Source organism: Delphinapterus leucas, chromosome 1 (genome assembly GCF_059928025.1).
Source record: "Delphinapterus leucas isolate spDelLeu-1000000601 "Yukka" chromosome 1, BTC_Dleu_Yukka2, whole genome shotgun sequence".
In the NCBI taxonomy this organism is placed as follows: Eukaryota; Metazoa; Chordata; class Mammalia; order Artiodactyla; family Monodontidae; genus Delphinapterus; species Delphinapterus leucas.
The window spans coordinates 81,802,778-81,825,108 of record NC_143129.1 but is presented as its reverse complement, the minus strand read 5'-3'; the positions used below and the strand labels follow the sequence as shown (position 1 = coordinate 81,825,108).

The window sequence follows — 22,331 nt, the reverse complement described above, 5'->3', positions numbered from 1 at the left end:
TATACGCAGACATTCACAAATACTTTTTGCTCCCAACTTAGACTAGACACCAGACAAAAGGGATCTTTCTATTTTATTAGATTAAAAAACACAAACAAAAGCAGTGTAGGAACTAAGGGAAAAGACAGGGAAAGAAATACAGAGACGGGCTGGACAAAGATCAGCGATGACAAAGGGGAGAAGCGGGCTTCTTAAGAGCCCTAACTTAAGAGCCCCAAGTTAGGACAGGAAAGAGGTTTCTAAGGACTAGACATCCCTTCATTTGATGACAATTTTCTGGCGCAAGGCTCGGGGCCCAGAGCCAGGGAGGGGCTCAGGAGGTGGTGGGCCAGGGCCCAGGGCTGAAGCAGTAGGTGGCAGTCCGTGGGCAGTGATGTACTTCTTGTAGGCCTCACGGATGATCTTGAAGGCTCGAGCAGTGGCGTAGGGTATGTCTGTAACAGGGTCCCGGTACAGGGCTGGGCGATGGGTCACTGGGCAGACCTCCTGAACAGGGACCTTTGGAGGCCGCCCTTGGGGAAACCATTCCTCAAACGTCGCATCGTCACTAAAAGTGATGAAGGTACGTGAGCAGCGAGCAGGAGGGATGACGGGTCCAGTCCCAGCACGGGGAGTCAATGCAGAAGCTGTGGGAGCAGGATCAAGTCTGAGGGAAAAGACAGAGAAAAACACAAAGAGCTGAGGGACTTCCCTGGTGGTCCAGTGGTTAAGACTCCTCTCTCCCAATGCAGGGGACCCGGGTTCGATCCCCAGTCAGGGAACTAGATCCCACATGCACACCGCAACTAAGACTGAGCGCAGCCAAATAAATAAATAAATAATTTAAAAATTTAAAAAAGCTGAGGAGAGAAAACTGATAAAGAAAGAGATCAGACAGGTGAGGAAAGAGGAGGAGGCAGTGGGTGGCAACATTCTGAGAGAATCTATTAAGTGATAGGACAAAACAAAGCAGAGCTGGATGGAAAACCAGAAAAGGAGAAGAGAGAGGCTAAAAGAGAAATAGGAGATGACAGGAAGAGGAATCTGAAAGATACTCAGGTGTTAGAGAGCTGTGTGAGGAAAGCAAGTGAGATGGGGCTGAGGGAATACAAGCTGAATACAGAAGGGAGAAACTGCACTCCTCTTCTCCCCTTGAGGTTCACTCACTCACCCTTCTACGTCGACATTCTCTTCTTTAGGGCCTGGCTCCCCAACTAGTGGCACTGTCACTGAATGGTAGGTGATTATGGGCCCAGGGCACTTCCGCTTCTTGTGGACCTGCTTCTTTTTGTCAGCCTCAAGCCGCTCATAGGTCTCTTCAGGAAGGAATGAGCGGATGGTCAATTCCCGTCTTCCCAAACCCCAGGTCTGTCCTACAGTCTCTTATCTTCCTGGCTGTCTAGTCACTGCCTACCCAAGCCAATCAGGAAAGTCCTCTAAGGCCCTCAAGCATCTCCCATTTCATAAGCTTTCTGCTTGCCCTTCTTGACATCCTCTCTGCGCATCATTTCTTAGGTCCACTTGGTTCCTCACCCACTCAGAACTGTAGGACTTCAGAGTTGAAAGGGACCCTTTGATGAAGAGCCTACTCATTTCCCCAGATACCTCTCCGTTACAGCCCTGTCAACTTGCTCCCGTCCAAGGCAGTGCACTGCATCTTCAGGCATCTCTAGTCATTTAAGAGTTCTTTCCCATTTTGAGCTGCAACATACTTCCTGTTGACACTGTTTTACCTTTTAAGGCCATAAGGGACACAAGTCTAACCTGTCTTCCACTTGACAGTCCTTTAAATAGTTGAAATTAGTATCCACGAAGCAACAGACAAGGGATTAATCTCCAAAATATACAAACAGCTCATGCAGCTCAATATCAAGAAAACAAACACCCCAATCAAAAAATGGGTGAAGACCTATATAGACATTTCTCCAAAGAAAACATACAGATGGCCGAGAGGCACATGAAAAGATACTCAACATAACTAATTATTAGAGAAATGCAAATCAAAACTACGATAAGGTATCACCTCACACCGGTCAGAATGGCCATTATCAAAAAATCTACAAACAATAAATGCTGGAGAGGGTGTGGAGAAAAGGGAACCCTCTTGCACTGTTGGTGGGAATGTAAATTGATATAGCCACTATGGAGAACAGTATGGAAGTTCCTTAAAAAATTAAAAATAGAATTATCATATGACACAGAAATCCCACTACTGGGCAAATACCCAGAGAAAACCATAATTCAAAAAGACACACGCATCCCAATGTTAACTGCAGCACTATTTACAATAATCAGGTCATGGAAGCAACCTAAGCGTCCATCAACAGATGAGTGGATAAAGAAAATGTGGTATATAAATGCACTGGAATATTACTCAGCCATAAAAAGGAATGAAATTGGGTCTTCTGTAGAGACGTGGATGGACCTAGAGACTGTCATACAGAGTAAAGTAAGTCAGAAAGAGAAAAACAAATACTGTATGTTAACACACATATGTGGAATCTAGAAAAATGGTACAGATGAACCTGTTTGCAAAGCAGAAATAGAGACACAGACGTAGAGAACAAATGTATGGACATCAAGGGGGGAAAGGGGGTGTGGGATGACTTGGGAGATTGGGATTGACATATATACACTAATATGTATAAAACAGATAACTAATCAGAACCTGCTGTACAGCATAGGGAACTCTACATAATGCGCTGTGGTGACCTAAATGGGAAGGAAATCCAAAAAAGAGGGGATATATGTATACATACAGCTGATTCACTTCGCTGTACAGCAGAAACTAACACTGTAAAGCAACTACACCCCAGTTAAAAAAAAGAAAGAAAGAAATTAGTGTCCGTCTCTCTCTACAGGCTGATCACAACACCCCTTCCACTGAACCATTCCTCATACAACGTGGTTCTGAGTCACTCCCTCCTTTGCCACCCCTGTGCCTAAAATACTCTTCTATTCCTGTACTTATCACAGTCTATGGCAGAGGCTGCAAGATGGCAGCTCCCTTATGTGTTTTGCTTGATTTGGATAGTGTTTTAAAGAAAATTTTGAATTAGTTGCTGACATTTAAAAGTCAGGAAATTACATTTAAATACAGAGATTTCTGGTCCCTTTTAAAAATAATAAGAAAATCTGGCAACCCTGTGTCTGTATTCTCACAGGGCAACAATTAGCTGAGCTGAGTAACTGCTCCTCCTTTCAGGCACTCCTCTCTAGTTCACCACAGTTCCCCTGGCTGGACCCGGTGACACTGCTCTATGGCAGTTCATTGTTGGTATATATGTCTCTTCCTTAAGGGCAGTGACTGTGACTCATATTACCTATACATTATCACGGTCACGCAGCATTCCACACATTACAGGAATTCAATAAAGATTTGTTAATGTATAAACAGATCTAAATATTCCTAGTCCCTTTGTCCTCCTTAAACGTGGGTACTGTGAACACAATCCTCTAGATAGAGTAAGAGCAAAAGAGTCCTCTGGACTACACCCCTCCGCCCCCCATCCCCCCACACCCCCAGTGATTTAACCTCTTTTGTACTTGAATTCTGGTTGGTAATACTGCTTTCTTTCTCTTGAGCCAACCTTCCAACCCTTCTCTTGAACACGTCCCTGTACCCTCTGTAACTCCTGCTCTATAATCAGCCAGCTCATCTATTTCCTCAATTTCCTCACTCAGCATGCCTTCCAAAACTTGCCTTACGGGAAACCTGTCTTCCACAGAGGCCAACACTCTCCTCTGGTACAGGCTGATTATTCTCCCACATCCTGGGCAGGATGTGCCCATGTACTATTGGGCCCCACACTTCAGGTCTCTTTGCTCTACACTCTAGATACCTCTGTTCTTCTAGGTCTTCAGTACTTCTAATACCAGAATATCTCTTCATTCTATCTATCAACCCTTCCAGCCTTCATTTTCATTGTTATTTATTTATTTATTCATTTAAACCCTCTGTTTTATTTATTTTTTGGCCGCACAGCACAGCATGGAGGATCTTAGTTCCCCAACCAGGGATTGAACCCGTGCCTCCTGCAATGGAAGCGCGGAGTCTTAACCACTGGACCGCCAGGGAAGCCCCTTGCTTTCCTTTTTAAATCGAGCTTAGGTTCCTCAATCTATCAGTCATTCTCTTGTCAGTCTAAACTCCCTCGCCCAGACCTGGATTGCTGAGTGCTACTGGAGAAAAGTTACACAATAGGTAGAATGGAACCCCAGAAATTCATGGTCCCAAACTTCAACAGACCTGCCAACACCAGCAGATGATCCTATCTCCACAACTATTTCAAACAGTCTTCACTCTCAAGCTTCCAACTCTATTCCCAACACCTGAGAGATGACAGTGCCTAAAAGACATCAGATGAAAACTACTGCACTGTCCTGCTCTGGATTTACAACCCTACAACTATGAGCCACCCTTCCTTCCTTCCTCTTAATGGAGGCCAATTCTTCCACCCATGCCCTAGCTCCCACCCCGCCTCCCATTTCTCCAAAACCCTACACTACTAACAATCCTTTCTTTCTTTTCTGTCTTTAAATTCTTTCAGTTGCATCTCACGAGAAATACACACTCTCCAATCTTTGAATAAAACAGAACAATGACAAACTCTACCTTGACCCCAGACCTCCCTGTCCCCTCTCCTACCCTTCATGGCCAAATTTTAGAAATCTGGCTTCCCAACCAACTTCCAAATGGCCTGGTCCCCAAAAAGTGCTAAGGTCATCTCTGACCTCCATGTCACCAAAACCAATGGACACTTCTCAGTTCTCTTCACTGGTGTCTCAGCAGCTCTCAGCAGCTACTGTCCTCTAACAGTCCCTTTCCTTAGTGCTCTTATGACAAACTCTCCTGGAGTTTCCCACTCTCTGGCCACTTCTCAGATTCTTTTCTAAGCTCCTCCTCTTATAGGAGACCATTACATTTTAGTGTCTGCAGGACCTTCTTGAGCCTCTGTCTACTCTTCTCCCTCTATGCTTTCTCCCTGGGTAATCTCATCCACTCCAATGTCAATTACCATCCATATTCTAAAACTTCCGAATTTATATTTCTAGCCCAGATATCTTGTCCAAGCATCAGATCTGTGTATTTAACTGACTTCTCAGCACTGCATGAACTGCTCATAGACACTTCAAATCCAACATGTTCAAAAATGAGCTTATTATTTTTTCTCCTGCTAAACAAGCCCCTCCAGGATCTCCTACGTCAGTTACTGATATCAGAAGCTTGGGAATCACTTTCTTCACAGTGGCCTGAAACAATCAACGTAGTCAAAGGATACAGATTGTAATTGCAGTGACATCAAGTGACCACGTTATTTGTGATGGTTCTCAGTCATTTATATGTTTTAAGGGATAGCTACTGTTTTAAAGCACGGCATTGCCATTATACAGACAGAGGTTATATTTCCCATTTTAAAGCGAAAATATTAAAAAAAAAATGTCACGAGAATACATCCTGAAAATGTTGGAAACGAATTAAATCTTTTCTCGGTCATTGTGGTCTTTTGGAGTTAAGTTATCTAAATTTCAAAACTATCATTAAACTGAAAGGAGTTGGGTCCAGATATTCTGGGTAAACAATCTTCTACTCCACAGTGAAATTGTATTTGGGTTATACATGTTCAATTATATGTGCTTAGTCAAAAAAGAGAGAGATTCAGAGAGAGAGAAATAACAAATTAAATGTTGTAGGAGATTTCACCTGTTGTTTCACTCAATGACAGTATGCCCCAGAGTGAGCATGTGATGCGAGGTAAGAAATCTGCTGTTCCCTCAATTTCTCACGTACCTCTCATGATCTGAGAATCCTCACCATCCTTCAAAGAAATGTATGTTTTTGTACAATATATTACCATACATGACTGTGTGCCCAACAGCACATAAACTGAAGAGATTTTAAAGAATTTTTACTTTATAGCAATGTATCCCATGAACTGACTGATTCTACTCAACTTCTAATTCTCATGATCATTAAAGTAGGCATCATCACCCCATTTTGTGAACAAGGAGAGAAAGATGCAAGTAGGTTGCACATAATTTGCCTGCAGTCTTACAGCAAACCAACAGCAGAACTAGGATCTGCACTGAGTTCTATACGATTCTTATTTTACACCAAAGTACTTCAATATAACTTGTTCTTCAGAGCCCTCATAACTGCTTACTTCCTTGCCCCTAATCACATACTCTCCCCATTTCTTTCTTCTGATTCCCTTGTCCCAAATCTCCATCTTTCCAGTTCTTTGGGTCCTCCAGGTCTCAGTTTTTCTCATGCTCCTCAGCCCCTCTACCCACTGTTCTGAAAACCACAGACTGACCCAGTGAACGTAAGTTGAGCTCCTCTGTGATCTTGGCCTCCCTGAGCAGCTCCTCCTGGGTCAGTGGCCGCTCACAGTGGGGCCCCTTTCGCCGCCGTGACTGGCCTTGCCTCTCTTGTACCCGAAGGAATGTTTGTCGTGTGTGCTCAGCTGTAGACTGCCGCATGGACTTCCGACCTGGGAAGAAAATAAGAGAGGGAGAAATCTTTGAATTCATGTCTACCTCCTCTGTATTTTTTTTTTTTAATTTTAAAAGTTTTTATTTGGAAATCATTTCAAACTTACAAAAAATTTGTAAGAATAGTACAAAGAACACCCATGTATCCTTTACCAGATCACCTGTTAATATCTTGCCCTATTTGCATTGTGTGTGTGTGTGTGTTTTCTGAATAATCTGTGAGTTAAGTTGCACACATCATGGCTCTCTTCCCCTAAATACTCTGTCTATATTTCTTAAGAATAAGAATTGTCCTTACATACCCATAGTACAGTTACCAACTTCAGTAAACTTAACACTAATACAATATTTTATCACCATATTTCAATTTTGTCAGTTGACCCAAACATCCCCACTCACTGTCAGAGCCATCATCCTGTAGTTCTAGTGGAAGCAGTGCCTTCTCTTCTCGGGTCTTCTGAGAGCTACCAGCTGGGGTGCTGACCTTTCGAGGCCTCAAGCTCTTCAGAGGCTCCTGGGGACAGATTGGAATCAGACACCAGGGAAGAGAAGAAATAGAAGAAAGAAGATGAAGATCTTAGGAAGAGAAAACCAGCAGAGTAGGAAATGAGATTGGTGTGGGGACAACTGGGACCTGATGAAAGGGAGACTACAAATGAAGGAAGTCCAAGAAAACCAGGCCTCCCCTGCACCTTATATGCTTTGGTGACTACTCGGCGCTTCCTTCTTGGCTCTTCTGCTTCTCCATCACTGGATGGTTCATCCCCTTCGTCGATGTCAAAGTCAGAGTCCACCTCATCCTCTGTGTCTGACTGGTCTCCTTGATACTCATCATCTCCTGATTCCTGGGGACATAGGGAGATGAGGTTCTCACTGGCATCAGTTGTTAATGCCCCTCCAGGACGAAGAGAATCCCTTTGCGTATTGATAAGGGCTGCCCCACTCTCCTTCCCATCTCAACCTTTCATTTGCCTCAAGCAAGAAGCTTTCCTAGCTGATGGCTCCAGCACAACCCCTTCTAACATTAATTGCTTGCCCTTCTCCTCTAGCACACTGTGTTAAGTGCTGGGGTACAAAAGGATATGGTTTGATCTCTACCTTCAGGGGTCTCACAGTCTAGTAGATGTCACAGCATAATTATAAAAGGAAGTTTTAATACAAGGCAACATATAAACTACCAAAGGCAATAAAATGTTACAGGTGTTCAGAGGAAGGTACACCTGCTATGAATAGGTGGCCTGGGAAGGTCTAAACTTTAGAGTTTATTCCTTTAGAACAGGGGTTGGCAAACTTTTTCTGTAAAGGGCCAGATTAAAATAGGTAGTGGGCCAGGTTCAGCCAGCAGGTTGTAGTTTACTAAACCCTGCTTTAGACTCTAAAGAATGAAGAGGACTTGAGCCATGGTTTAAAATACTGGTAGTGTTTAGATAACCAAGAGGGAAGAAGGAATCATGGGCAGATCAAATGGCAGGAACAAAGATGCAGAAGCAGGAATGTGTATAACATGTTGATAGAATAAGCATTTAGACCTAAGTAAAGCAGGTTTGTCTCTGGCAAGAAGTCTTCCTAGCTGACTGCTTTTGGCTCCAGTACAGCCTCCTTCCAACATTAACTGATTGCCCTAGAGAGATACAAGATTTGAAAAGAAGGTTGCATTCAATCTGTAGAGAAACTTAAATGTCAGACTAATAAACTTATGACTTTAACTTGCAGGTCAGTGATTCTCAATCCTCTCCCTCTCCTTACTTGTCCCAGCATTGATAATCACTGCTGAAGTAAACTAAAGTTACCAAGAAATATGTCTCATTCCTCAGGTGAGTTGGGACAGAAAAATAGTTGGGTACTACTACTATCTATAATGGGAAGCCACCGAAGATTTGCGGGGAGGGGAAAACTGTATACAAGGGGTGTTTCAGAAAGCTCTGGAGGTGGTCGGATGTGCTGGGGAAGAGAACATGGAGTAGAGCCAAGGCCTGAGGTGATACAAGCTAGGGCTAAAACGGCAGCCACACTGGAAAGGAAAGAGGAAAAAAAAAACAGTTGGGGGCAGGAGAGTTAATTGGGCGGGGCTGCACCTCAAACATGTGGCTTTCTCTTTAATCAATGATGAGATTAATGGGCTAATCTTGGTACACATGGTGCCAAAGTAAGCAAATAACACAGACAGTTGACACTCCAAGCCAGCCAGCCAGCGTTCAGTCTTGCACTGATGACCATCATTTCCTCCCAACTAATGTCTGTGAAAGACAACCTGGGAACACATTAATCCCCTCAGCACTGACCTGGTATTAAGTCAAATCACCAGAGGGTAGTAGTTCAACCACACATTAGCTTAGTGCCCAATTGAAATGCTTTCACTAAGTTTCGTATTTACTACCATTTCTTTGGCTTTTATCGAGGGTCATTAAGAGACATGACTAGATAAGAGAATGTTTTTACAACATCTACTAAACCCCTGTTACTTTATATATAAGGATACAATTCTCCCTAGGTTTAAAGCTGAATAAGTTTACCTCTCTTGAAGAACTTATATGCTTCTTTCTTACTAAAAAAAGAAATTCAGGATTTGGTTGCCAGGAAAGTCACAGCTAAATTTAATATCAACTGCTATTACCATTTTAGCAGAGGCCCTGGTACAATTACTTCTGATCTGTCTCTATTTTTACTGTTCCTACTTTTTGTTTATATGGTAAGCCTCCTTAGATCCTTTTTGGAAGCATGAAGGGTACATATTAAATAATGACTTGTAAAATGACAGGAATAGGAAAATGGCTTTTGGAGGAGGAATGAGAAGGTTCTATTTTAAACTAATTGGTCAGGGCTGTGTAAGTAATGATCCCTAATCAGTCACCAAGTCCTGTGGGTTCTATTTCCTTAATTTCTCTTGAACTCTCCTATCCATGTTTTTCCACTCCCACTGCCTCCTTCAAATCATTTTCCTCATTACAGAGTGATCTTTCTAAAGTACAAATCTGATCATGAAATAACCTTCTCAGTCCTTTGAATGAAGAGCAAAACTCCTTAACATGGCTCACAAGGCCTTACAGGATCTGGCCCATGCCTACTCCCTCTAACTTTTATTCTCCTTCACGGTCTGGAGGATGAGAGTAGATGTGTGAGTTCCAGACAAGGATCTCAGTGCCTTTACATATTTTGCCCCACCCCCTCGCTGGACTAACCTTCCTCCTCTCCCTGCTTCCAGTCCTACTGCTCTTCATCCACCCAAGACCTACTTTTCATACTGTCCTCAGCTTAAACATCATGTCCCCCAGGGATGCCCATCCCAAACAACAACTTTGGCTCCCATGTGTTACCATAGTACTCTATATGCTTAACACTTATTTTACTCCTTATCACACAATATTTTAACTGACTGTTAACTCAGCTAATTCCCCCATTGGAGTCTGGAATATGTAAAGATAAAGAGGTGTTTTTAACTCTCTGTTTCCATAGAGCCTGTCACGGTGACTGGCTTGCTCTACGCGCTTAAAACATTTAAAGAATGGATAGATTCAATCAATAAAAATTTAACAAGTGCCAACTCAATCCAGACACTGGACATATGCTGTTGAACAAAAGAGACCACCTCTGACCTTACAGAGCTTACAATCTAATGGAAAAGTATAAGCAAATAAGCAAACCAAATCTAATTACAAATTGAAATATGTTTTATGAAGGAAATATACGGGGACACTTTTTAGGACAGTCAAGGAACAATTATCTAAGACATCTATACAACGAGATCTGAAAGCTGAAAAAGGAGTAGGCTAAGTTCCTCTAATTTTTTTTGAGAGGTTCCTTTCTATACTTCACGTTAATAACCAGGCAGCGGGCCAACGAGTATATACCGCGTGACTACGATGTGCCTGGCATATGCTAGACACGTCAAAAGTGCACTGAGAGACACAACTGGGGAAATACACAGTAGGTTTCAGCCACACTCTGGGGTCCTCCGGACAGCTTCTCCATTCCTGACCCCTCCAACCCCATCCAGGGCTCCCATTCTAGGACTCCAGTTTATCCCCCCATCTCGCCCACCCCATCTCTAGGATCAGCTACCAGGGCTCCTCTCTCTTCCCCGCCCCCTTCTTTGTCCAAGGTTTCTCCCTTCGTCAGGACTCCTTTTAGCTTTCTTCCCTCCCTCTTCCTGGGCCCGGCTCTTACCTCTGTGAAACCCCCATAAGTCGTCTGGTAGAACTCATCTTCCTCCTCTGCCTCCAAGAGCCCAGAAAGTCGGTTCCCCGCGGTCTTCCGGGGGGCCCGGCCCCCAGCCAAGCTCATATCGCCTACACGAACTGCGTTGCCACCAGCAGCTCCTCACCCATCACCGTTCTCTGGGCTCGGTGCTCGACACCACTACTTGCGGGCGGGCAGCGGAAGCCGGTCGCCTACAGGCAGAAGTAGCAGAGCGTCGAGAGGCTCCTAGTCCCATCCCCTACGCCTTCTCAAAGCTTCAGCCCCGCCCACTCCGGCGTAGAGACCACCCCAAGCTCCCCGCCCCAGTTCGCGCGCCCATCTGGGCTGTGGAATGACTCCGCTCGGAGACACCAGGAGCCACACTACCCCAAGTACAGAATTTGGGAGTCTAGAAATTTTCATTTAGAAGAGGTCAGTCTCCCTCTGCTCCAGTACGTTTTCCACTCTGCTGTCAGAAGAAACCTTTCTAAAAACGCAGATTTTGTCACTCTTCTGCTCAAAAATCTTTAATGGCTCCCCGTCAACTACAGGATAAAGTCCAAAATCCTTGTGGCAGAATAGTAGCATGGTTAAGAGCACAGCTTTAGAGCCAGTCAGACCTGAGTTTGCGTTTGAGCTTAAGGTCTTCTAGCTGTGTGACTTTGGACAAGTTGCTTTACCTCGCTGAATTTCAGTTTTCTCATCTGTAAAGTGGGACTAATAATAATACCTACCCTTTAAGGTGGTTGAGAAGTTTAAGAAATGTAATTCTTGTAAACTGCTTAGCACAGTATTTAGTAAGCACATAGATGTTTAGTAGGTGATAATTATTAATTTTTTTGTATTTATTTGGTTGCTCTGGGTCTTAGTTGCGTCAGGCAGCCTCCTTAGTTGCAGCTTGCCGGCTCCTAGTTGCGGCATGTGAACTCTTAGTTGCGGCATGCATGTGGGATCTAGTTCCCTGACCAGGGATCAAGCCCGGGCCCCCTGCATTGAGAGCATGGAGTCTTAACCACTGCGCCACCAGCGAAGTCCCTAGGTGATAATTATTCACATGGCACTCAAGGTCCTTCATAATTTAGCCTCTCCCTGCCTTTCATAGCCTCAACTCCTGCCACATCATCCTATTCTAGCATCATTTCCCTGACACCAATTCACTGTCATGCCTCCATGCTTTTCCTTCTCCTTAAAATCTCTTTTCTTTCTTGTCTATCTGGAAAAATTCCAATTCTATACGACAGTGGAGTCTTCTCAACACCGATTCCTCTCTTCCCAGTCACAGCTCCTATAACGCTTGGGATCATGCCTCCTAAATCCTCGGGAATAGTTCCAATCTCAAATAGTTTGTGGTATTATCAAGAATGTATCGGTACTTCCCTGGTGGTCCAGTGGCTAAGTCTCCACGCTCCCAATGCAGGGGGCCTGGGGTTCGATCCCTGGTCAGGGAACTAGATACCATATGCCGCAACTAAGAGCCCACACGCAGCAACGAAGATCCTGCGTACCGCAACTAAGACCTGAGGCGGCCAAATAAAATATAAATAAATAAATATAAAAAAAAAGAATGTATCAAAATAATGCCATTCACAGCAGCATGGATGGACCTAGAGATTGTCATATAGAGTGAAGTCAGAAAAAGAAAGACAAATATGGTATAATATCACTTATATGTGGAATCTAGAAAAATGATACAGATGAACTTATTTGCAAAGTAGAAATAGAGTCACAGATGTAACCACATCTGTGGTTACCATAAGTAACCACAAACTTATGGTTACCAAGGAGGGAAGGAGGGAGGTGGGATGAATTGGGAGACTGGGATTGACATATATACACTACTATACATAAAATAGATAACTAATGAGAACCTATGTATAGCACAGGGAACTCTACTCAGTGCTCTGTGGTGACCTAAATGGGAAGGAAATCTAAAAAAGAGTGGATATATGTATGTGTATAACCGATTCACTTTGCTGTACAGCAGAAACTAACACAACATTGTAAAGCAAATATACTCCAATAAAAATTAATTAAAAAAAAAGAGTGTATGGGGCTTCCCTGGTGGCGCAGTGGTTGAGAGTCTGCCTGCCGATGCAGGGGACACGGGTTCGTGCCCTGGTCCAGGAGGATCCCACATGCCGCGGAGCGGCTAGGCCCGTGAACCATGGCCGCTGAGCCTGTGCTCCGCGACGGGAGAGGCCACAACAGTGAGAGGCCTGCGTACCGCAAAAAAAAAAAAAAAAAAAGAGTGTATCAACTTCTCTTCCCATTTTTTATTCTGAAAATATGGTTTTCAAAACACAGTATTTGTGCATACTCTGTGATGGCACCTATTATGTTTTATTCTGATCATTTCTGTGTCTGTCTTTGTCATTAGTCTGTGATCTTTTTGAGGCCAGGGACTTTATCTTCATCTGTGTATACCAGGAATTCCCATAGTGCCTAGGATGTAGTTGAGGCTAAATAATGCTAATTCAATGAATGAATGAAATAATGACTAACTGAGTGAATAAGATACCCATCCTCTTACTTTGCCTCTATGTTGACCTAGCCACTCCATTTTGACGTTAGGAACTGTCCTAAGACATGAAGGTCACTTTAGTAAGGCTGTGTGTGTTTGTATCTGTGTATACACTATTTCCTTCAAGTCTGTATGTGTGGCTCTATTTTGAGATCACCAGATTGCCACCCCCCTTTCTAAAGGATATATTGGTGAATTCCCTTTTGCATATCCTTGGGGACACCAAGCCAATGTGTCCTGTTCTGCCCCTGCTTCCACACCCTGCCACGTCACCCCAGTACTGCTATGCCAGGAATGTTACTGGGGAAGAGTGGCTCTATGACTCAGAGGCCACGCCAGGGATTGACTGGGAGTGGAGGCAAAGACAAGGTTTTGGGGAAAATATGGAAAACACCCCTAGCCCCACTTTTTGAATTTTGCCCTCATCCATTCATATATTCAGGAGCATGTACTGGGCACTGCTCTGTGCCAGGCACTATTCTAGATGTCTGAGATATAAAAATGGATAAGATGTAATCTTTGCCCTGGAATGTTCACAGTCTTATGAGGGAGACGAACAAGCAAACAGACTGACATAATACAAGGTGGTAGGAGTAATAGTAGCTATTTTCTGGTACGTAAAGGAGAAACAAAAACCCCTAAGAAGCTACAAAACAGGGGTCTCTTCTTTCAGGAGGGCTGAAATCTAATTCATAGATCAAATCCGAGGGAGAAGATCCCCCTGTTGACTTACCGCCTTGGTAAGTCAGGGTTTTATTGGTCTATTTCCAATTTTAAAATCAGAATCATAAAATACTTCAATGTTACACAATCCCACTGCTATGGAATTATAAGTGGTAATACAAGCATTTGAAGTTTGTCTATCTTCAGTACCTAAAGAAAGATGAATAACCCAGCAGGTGGCAGCAGGGAAACAATTATTTTAGATCTTGATGACGCAGGGGGTAGAAGGCAGAGGTAAATGCTTGGAGATATTTTCTGGACGTTCAAGTCCTATGTTCTCTTTCGAAGACCCAGAAGACATCCGGATAGAGGATAACCAGGCCCATGTTGGGGGCTGCAATACCTAGGATTTTTCCTCCATTCCTCTTCATTTATTCATTCCACGAATAATTATTGAGCCCCTACTAAGTACAGACTTACGTCATGGGAGGAGCTGGAGATACAAGGGTGAAACACAGTCCTTGCTCTCTAGCAGCTTACAGTCTGTTCAGAGAGAGATAGTCAGGTCTTCATATCCCCAACGGGGTTCATAATCTCCAGGGTATTTTGTTAAAATTGAGCGGGGTTAGTACGAAGACTAGACTAGAATGGGGAATTTCTCTGAGTCTCCATGCCCTTTGGAGCATAGGTAACTGAGAGAGGCTAAGGGCTTGGATCACAGGAAGATTGTGTTAGGTTTCTGATCGCCTTCCGTGGCCCTTTTGGACAGCTCTTTATTCCTGTCCATTTATCAAATAAATGGACATTATTCGTTCATTTATCAAATATTTACTCAACTCAATCACTGTGCCCAGTATTGCGTTTGAGGCAAAGTGTAGATCTGTTTCGAATGTCATTCAGAGGAAGGCAAGACATGCACGCATGTTAAACTAAATGGTAAACAAGGCAGTAAAGCCGGAAGAATACTTGGTGGAATGTGTTTTGTGATATTCAACTGTTTAACGTCTTTGACTTGACACCGGCGCTTCTATCGGGAGTTCTTCCTGGGCTGTGAACTGAAAGGGTCAGCCCCGCGTACTAAGATCCCCTGCTCAGACTTCGCAACCTAGTCCTTTCAAAGAGTCGAACGTAGATTGACTCACCGAGGCACCGTAGACAGGAGCGCGCCGTCTTCGACTCTTGGATTTGTTAGGGCGCGAGGGACCCGCGTCATGTGACCAGGAGCAGCTTCCTGATTGGCTTGATTTCTCTGGGGCCCTCCCTCCTCCCCTATTGGATGGGATGGGCCGCGGAGAAGGTTGGGCGCATGCGCGATGCCTGGATTGCTTTGGCCACCGGGAGTGGAGCGGTGGGGTTGGGCGATAAACAGGCTGTGGCTAGGGAGGAGGGGGAGGGGGCACTCGCTCCGCTGGGACTTCTCACTCCCCACCTTGTTCTTTTAGGTGTGGTTTGGTCCGGACGCGGGGTCCCGGCAGCTGGCTTGAGCTTCCTCTGTTGTGAAGGGGGAAAGGAGCTCCCGCGGAAAGCGGTTAAAGTTGCGGAGAGGGTGCGAGACGAGAGTTCTCCCCCATGCACGCCGAATGGTGCGGCCCTGAGTTGGTCTCGGAGCCGGCGCGACGTATCTGAGAGAGGGGGCGGGGAGGCGGCCCGCAGAACGCGGGTTCTGTGAAGAGACGTGGGGAAGATTCGACTCCGAGAAGAGGAAGAGGATTGAAAGGGAGCGAGGCCGCTGAGGGGGAGGGGGCTGCCAAGATGGCGTCGGCCTCCTCTGGGTCGTCGGCGGTCGGGTTTTCATCCGCGGATTCCGGGGTCCCTCCCTGCACCTCGTCTTCAGGTAATCAGGGCGGAGCGTGGGCTGGGGGCTGTTGACAGCTGTGCGGTGGGGGGAAGAGCGAGACCCAGGAAGGGCACCTGTAGTTGGGGATGTCCGAGTCGTTGCCGGTAAGGAGGACAGAGGACTAGGCTTTTCTAGCTTTCTGAGCTGGCAGGGGGAGTGTGAGGAAAGGATGGATTTGACTGAGAAAAGGGAAGCTGTCAGGAACATTGGCTGGCTTCGAGGAGACCGGGTTGAGGGCTTTGAAGGAGTAGGGTCAGGAAGGGATGGAGATTGACGGTGGGGGTAGGAAGGCAACAGAAAGGGAACCGAAGGGAGTAGAGAAAAGTAGAGTAAATGGAGGCTTCGTAAGTAGGGAGGAATTACGTAGTGTGAGAGGCAGGTAGAATCCAAGTTAATTGCGGGATTAATTGGATGAAACTGTGGAAGAGAAGCCATGGGACTTAAAAGGTATGGAAGCGTTATGGGACGCTTTCCATTGCTGGGGAGTTAGGGAATTGTGGATTTTGTTGGGGGTGGGAGTTATTGGAGCCATCTTTTTAGTCACACCTTCCCGTAATGCGTCATTCCTTCTCACTTCGTGCCCCCCGCCCCCAAACACGCGTGCGCTCGCACAGATACACGTACACATTTTATCAAACATTCTCCTTTGGAGACTCCCATCCCTAGACTGCCCAACTTTGGGAAGGAATGGGAGGTTTTGAAGAAAACCTGAGGAATGTGGGAAATCAGGGCTAAAAGACCCTGAAAACAGATGGAGAAGGCGGAACGGTGGCGTCTCGAATTGCAGTAAAGGTTGAGGGAGGTGATGCTGGGAATTAGGCCTGAGAAGGATGGGGTGGGTGGGGGTGGTGGCTCTCAGTGCTGTGGCGAATATTGCATAATAGGAAATGGACTGGAGGAATGATTAGGCACGACATTGGCACTTGGAGAAGGGAGCCAGGGAATATAGCTCAAAGTGGTTAGAAACTATTGAAGATTGAGGAGGGCTGAGGAGCCCACAAGAAAAGCAACAGATTGTGTGTAGGAGGGAAAATGTGTGGTGTTGGGGTTTGTGTGTGTGTGTGTGTGTGGGTAGTTTGAGTCAGAAACTGTTCTAGAGCTTCCATCAGAAATGTCTGGGGTTCCACAGTGACTGTTGCCTCTACACTGTGAACAGGAGAGGCTGCCACATGATGGATGCTTTACCTGAGACACTGACATTTCCTTAGGCCTGGGATTGCATCCTTCCCATTTTGAGTTGACTAAATAGAGGGTTCCACCTTTCATATTCCAGTTCAGATGAGCAAATACTTGGTCACAAATATCTTTTTCCAAACTGCAGTTTTATTTACGTACATCTATTTTTAGTTTCTTGAGAGGTGATTTTTACCTTTCCTATAAAGGATTAGCAGGCCAGAACAACTCATGTTGCATTCTAAATGTGAAGAAGGATAAAGTTAAAATGACAGTGTTTTTAATACAGTGGCTCCTCAATTTAAAGCCTCTTCTCCCGCTCCCCCAGTGCTGAAAGAAGAATGGTTGTGTACAGTCGTTAAACAGACTTAACTATCAAATCAGGTATTAGAAACCAGGTTGATCTTTTTTTTTTTTTTAATTTATTTATTTTTTATTTTCGGCTGCCTTGGGTCTTTGTTGCTGCGCTCGGGCTTTCTCTAGTTGCGGCCAGCGGGGGCTACTCTTCGTTGCAGTGCCCGGGCTTCTCACTGCGGTGGCTTCTCTTGTTGCGGAGCACGGCCTCTAGGCGCACGGGCTTCGGTAGTTGTGGCTCCTGGGCTCTAGAGCGCAGGCTCAGTAGTTGTGGCGCACGGGCTTAGTTGCTTCGCGGCATGTGGGATCTTCCTGGACCAGGGCTCGAACCCTTGTCCCCTGCATTGGCAGGCGGATTCTTAATCACTGTGCCACCAGGGAAGTCCTACTATCTATTTAAGATGTCACTATTTGATATTTTTGTATGTTTTTATATTTTCTGCCAGATCCGAGGACTAGCAAGATGTAATTCAGATTGAATAAATGTTTTTTGCTATTGTGTTTTCACCAGAAAATCAAATATCAGATTTTAGCGGACTTTACAGCTCCTTGGCTTTACTGTGTTCATATGTGAAGTCAAGATATATAAAAATGACTAAAAATAAATAGCTTAGATTCCTTTTTTTACTTTTGTTTCTTAACACCGTCCTTTTCTGCTTCTTTGGCAAATACTGAAATGGATTAAGAAATTAAGAAAAATTCTCATAAATGAAAACATGGGATTATCTGTGTGCAGATAAGCATTGTTGACTTTTTGTTGTATCTGCATGTTCACTTAGGTTTTGGCTTACTGAATTTAATTTAATAGAATATTTCGTTTCAAGGATATGTTTTTGAAGAGGATGTTTGATTCTGATGCAAAAAAGGCTACTGAGAATGTGTTTTATTTGTGATTGGAGGGGAGTGGTGCTCTGTCGGAATGGTACCAGGGGAATTAAGACATTGGCAGGAATAAACAATGGTTTATGATTTCCTAAATTGTTAAAGGCTAGCTTTGTAGAAATTCAAGGTAGGACTGTGTGTGTTTGTGTTTTAATCATCCTAAAACCAAGTTACTGTCCTTAGGTGTTTAGCTGAACTCAAATATTGGTGAAACTGAAATCCTAAAGGCAAGATTCTCTGGCAGTGTTGAAAGTGGATACAAAATAAGAATGTCAGGATTCAGGGACAGATTGATGTTTTAGATAAGTCACTCATAACCTTTGGAGGCTCAAAATCTTTTGGCATTCAAATTAGGAAGGACAGGTAATTTAGAATGGTTGTTCCCTGCCGGTATTAAACCCCTGTCTATATTATTTCACCATTAAGTGAGAGCTGGTCTTTTAAGCTGCTGACAAGTGAAATACAGAAGGTAGAGCAAAGCACTCGCTCTGAGAGATATGTGAGAGATGTCTGAGAGATCCTTTCCCATTGGAGTGATTACCATGTTTGGGTTTGTGGGAGGGAGGCAATTATAAATGAATATCAGTTTACAGCAGCCATTATCATGTGCTTGTTCTTAAACTTTGGTTAAGAAAAGGTGATGCAGTTTGCTGTCAGCTGTTGCATGTGTTAAAGGAAATGTATTCCCTCTCTTCCTTTCCCTCCTATCCTCATTATTTGGACAGAGGCACCACTTAAAAAATAAAATCAGCCCTGATAAGGTGCTGTTGACAGTGCGACCATCTGTCACACCAGTGTAGGAGAGCCCCCTGTCTGCAATTTGACTAGTCCATCAAGAGTTTGAAATTCAGCCGCTGAGTCCCCTTTTTACCACCAGGAAGGGAGTGAAGAGTTTCTGTTTTGGAGACTTGATTTGAAGTTAGTGGAGGAGTTAAAAAGTAAAGTTAGAGTGTTGAGGTGTCCTTTGCTCCCCTGAAATAAGAGCTGTGTGATAAAATCATGTGTGACTCCCCTAAGAAAAAGCACTTGAAACCTTAGAAGATCATGAACCTATAGCTCCTTTTGCTTCAGACCAGAACATTTCTGAAATTGTCACACATCACCAAATGATTTTATCATGAGCACAAATGATTTGGAGGTAACTTGTACAGCTCCTTTTCTGACTTTCCCTTAACTAGTGAGGGAGACCCTGGAAGACACAGGAGAGAAGATTTTTGCTTGGAACTTTTGTAGTAGAGCCAGTCTTATCAGTCCTTGATTCTGGTGGCTTTGTTCTTCTCAGCAGAGCTCTACCAGTAAATGTATGCTGTAATCTGATAACTCCAAATGGTAGGGGTTTTTTGTCTGTGTTCTTTGGTACAGTGTAGGCCATTTGCAGACTGATCTCTTTCCTTTCAATTCTTCCATACTAGTGAAAAATAAAGCAACTTAAGCCACTTTATTGGAGTGAGAAACTGAAATTTGGAAAGGTAAAGATAGAACAGAATGCCATGTAGGCAGAATATCACCAGGTTTCGTTTTGATTGGTATTTTATAAGTAGGGAGAGATTTTTCATTTTGCTTTCTCTGCAGAGGGTTTACACCCACCTACCCCCTCCTTTTTTCTTTTGTCCCCTTGGTAGATTCTGCCGGAAAACTGACATTAGAATGTCATTGTTTTTAATTATCCATTTATTTCTGCCATGGCTGCTCAAGCCCACTGTCAAGTATAATTATATAGACTTATTAGGTATCCAGTATCTGATATTAATTGGTAATGTGTACTTATAAGTTAGCTTTGAATATCAAAATACATATTATGTTTTGTTTGTTAATTTCTGTGTGCTGTTCTGGTTTGATATAAAAGTGTTCTGATTAATAACTTTGCTTAAATATGTGCTAGCTACTAGCTGTTAAATATTTTATCAGTCTATTTTTCTTTGATAATAAATAATGGAAACTATAGCCTGTGAAGTGAACAACAGCGATAACACCAGGCCAAATTCAGAACTGGGGAGAAGGAAAGTGTGGGGGGGTATTTTGTCCTTTAAACTGGATATTTTCTTTCCTAGAAATTCGGGATATTCTTACTTGACATGAAGAAAGCAAAAAGACCAAAGTTGTCAGTTTCTTCTCTCTCCTTTTTACTGGGTGTATCCTCTTGATCAAGGATACATGTATGCTTCAGGAAGTATGCTGTTTCTGATAGCTCGGCAGAGAGAATTTCTGTTTCTCTGTGTTCCAAACCCCAGCCCATCATTCAGTCTCAAAGAGAGAGTGTTTGGACTGATGGTGTTTCCTAGAGGAAACCCCTTCCTAGTTCATTTCCCCTGTTGCCCTTCACTTCTCCACCCTTTCCTATCAAAAGAGAACATTGTTTAGTTTGTACGTGTGTTGGTTCTGTTTCATTCATATCTCCTATGAGCTTCTGTTGTTTCTTTTACTGTTGTTTTGTTTGAAGTGAACTTTTTTCCCTCAACCCCTCCATCTTTTTAAACTTTGTTACTGATCATTTTTCTTTCTCCTCCTGTGAAATTAGTCTGTTTTTAATGGCTGTATACAATATGTATTAATTTTTAAATATCTGATTCCCAAAAAGTCACCTTATTGTTGGAGTCTGAAGAAGACTGGTAAGAGAGAGAAGGGCAGATTCCTTGTAGGGAGTTCCATATATCTTATTATTTGCCTTGTGTACTAAACTGAGCAATATGGAGTTAACCAAGAATAAGCACTATCCCAAAGGATCAGTAATGTTGATGGGGAGTGGGCAAAGGGAAGTTACAGGAAGAGAATGGGAAGAGGTTTTTTTTTTTATTTTAAGGATATATAAATAGCTTAGAGTATATTAGCTTTTCTGTGCACAGTGTAGGTAAACATCCCTGGTAAACTCCAAGTTGTCATTGACAAGAACCTGTATAAAAGGGATGGCAGAGAAGTAACTTGGCCGTATCACTTATTTTCTTGCATTAGTGTCTGGGAGGTGATTGAAGTGCATTGTTGAGGTAATTTATGCTCGTTATGATATCATTTAAGTTACTTTCTCGGCTCAAATATGTACATTCTAAGCCAGCAATATCCACTGCTTTTTTTCAAGATAGATAGAACCAGGTTTGGAAATAGAATTGGGAGGTGGTGATCTGCCAGAAATCTCAACTGCTTCTTGGCTGTGGGTTGGCTTATCCAGGAGACTCGGGTCTTTTAAAGAAGGACTCAGATTTTTTCACAAATTTCAATCAAAATTTTACTGCTAAGAGATACATATTTGAGGCCTGAGAACCATGAAATTTGGCTTATAGAACTAGAAGCAAAAATTACCACTAGGGCTTCCCTGGTAGTGCAGTGGTTAAGAATCGTCTGCCAGTGCAGGGGACCCGGGTTCTAGCCCTGGTCCGGGAAGATCCCACATGCCACGGAGCAGCTAAGCCCGTGCGCCACAACTACTGAGCCTGCGCTCTAGAGCCCGTGAGCCCCAACTACTGGGCCTGCGTGCCATAACTACTGAAGCCTGTGCACCTAGAGCCCGTGCTCTGCAACAAGCACTGCAGTGCGAAGCCCACGCACCACAATGAACAGTAGCCCACACAGTAGCACCACAACTAGAGAAAGCCCGCATGCAGCAACGAAGACCCAACGCAGCCAAAAATAAATTAAAAAAAAATTATCACTAGAGGGAAGTGTAGAGATATTTTAATTTAACCCTCTCCTTTTCCAAATTAGGAAAGTGAGATTCAAAGACATTGTTAATAGTGGCAAAGACTTTGCATAAAATCTGTATGTTGTCAAGATGGGTCTTAATAAATTTGCAGCTCATTCCTTGCTACTTACTTAGTTGGCTCTTAGCTGACCAGGTTGGCTCTCAGCTGACCCCAGGACTGGTAGATCAAACTGCTTTTGAGCTTTTGTTTCTAAGAGCATCCTTGCCTTTCTCATTTTTTCTAGAAGATCCTTAGGAAAAACTGACACCTGCTAGGAAACAAAATTTAGCTCTTCTCTAAGATGTGGCTTGGTTTTCTTAATTGGCTTGGTTTAGTTCTTATTGAGGGCATAGTAATAGTGCCTTTTTAAAATTTCCTTTTAACACTATCTCTTAGAGCTTTGTGCTCAGCAGACTTCTCATTAGGTAGGCTGACACTTCAGACATATTTGTGAGTATTTTCATTTGGATAACATATTATGCCTCCTACATGCAGTGGTATAATTAAAGTTCAGTATTTCAAGTTAAAGAGGACCAGAGAGCTTGTTTGAGATAGTCCAGCAAACAACTGGGCTGAT

The 22,331-nt window shown here is 43.6% G+C and overlaps 2 protein-coding genes across 22 annotated transcripts in view; one reads left to right on the top strand and one right to left on the bottom strand.

Annotated features, from left to right (window-relative positions):
• Positions 1-56: 56 nt before the first annotated feature.
• Positions 57-10,839, bottom strand: VPS72 (vacuolar protein sorting 72 homolog). Its single transcript, XM_022564183.3, has 6 exons — positions 10,639-10,839; positions 7,167-7,319; positions 6,874-6,988; positions 6,297-6,473; positions 1,151-1,295; positions 57-646 (listed from the first exon to the last, which is right to left on the bottom strand). The coding sequence occupies exons 1-6, from the start codon at positions 10,753-10,755 to the stop codon at positions 259-261; spliced, it is 1,095 nt and encodes a 364-aa protein (XP_022419891.1). The 5' UTR covers positions 10,756-10,839; the 3' UTR covers positions 57-258.
• A 4,353-nt stretch (positions 10,840-15,192) lies between these two features.
• PIP5K1A (phosphatidylinositol-4-phosphate 5-kinase type 1 alpha) overlaps positions 15,193-22,331 on the top strand; it is a 40,652-nt gene continuing 33,513 nt past the window's right edge. For 5 of the 21 annotated variants that reach the window (XM_089915732.1, XM_089915719.1, XM_089915705.1 and 2 more), the window contains exon 1: positions 15,196-15,668. In XM_089915732.1, the coding sequence (XP_089771858.1) occupies positions 15,587-15,668 (82 nt within the window). In that variant the 5' untranslated portion in view covers positions 15,196-15,586. Of the gene's footprint in view, positions 15,669-22,331 lie in introns of all 21 variants that reach the window. The other 16 variants (XM_089915728.1, XM_089915787.1, XM_089915746.1 and 13 more) reach the window with 7 other exon arrangements.

Excerpts from the sequence above, each read along its gene's own strand:
- VPS72 (XM_022564183.3), bottom strand. The coding sequence starts at position 10,755 with ATGAGCTTGGCTGGGGGCCGGGCCCCCCGGAAGACCGCGGGGAACCGA. Across the intron at positions 7,320-10,638 it reads CTTATGGGGGTTTCACAGAG|GAATCAGGAGATGATGAGTA; the intron begins GTAAGAGCCGGG and ends CTATGTCCCCAG. Across the intron at positions 647-1,150 it reads GAGAATGTCGACGTAGAAGG|ACTTGATCCTGCTCCCACAG; the intron begins GTGAGTGAGTGA and ends CTTTTCCCTCAG.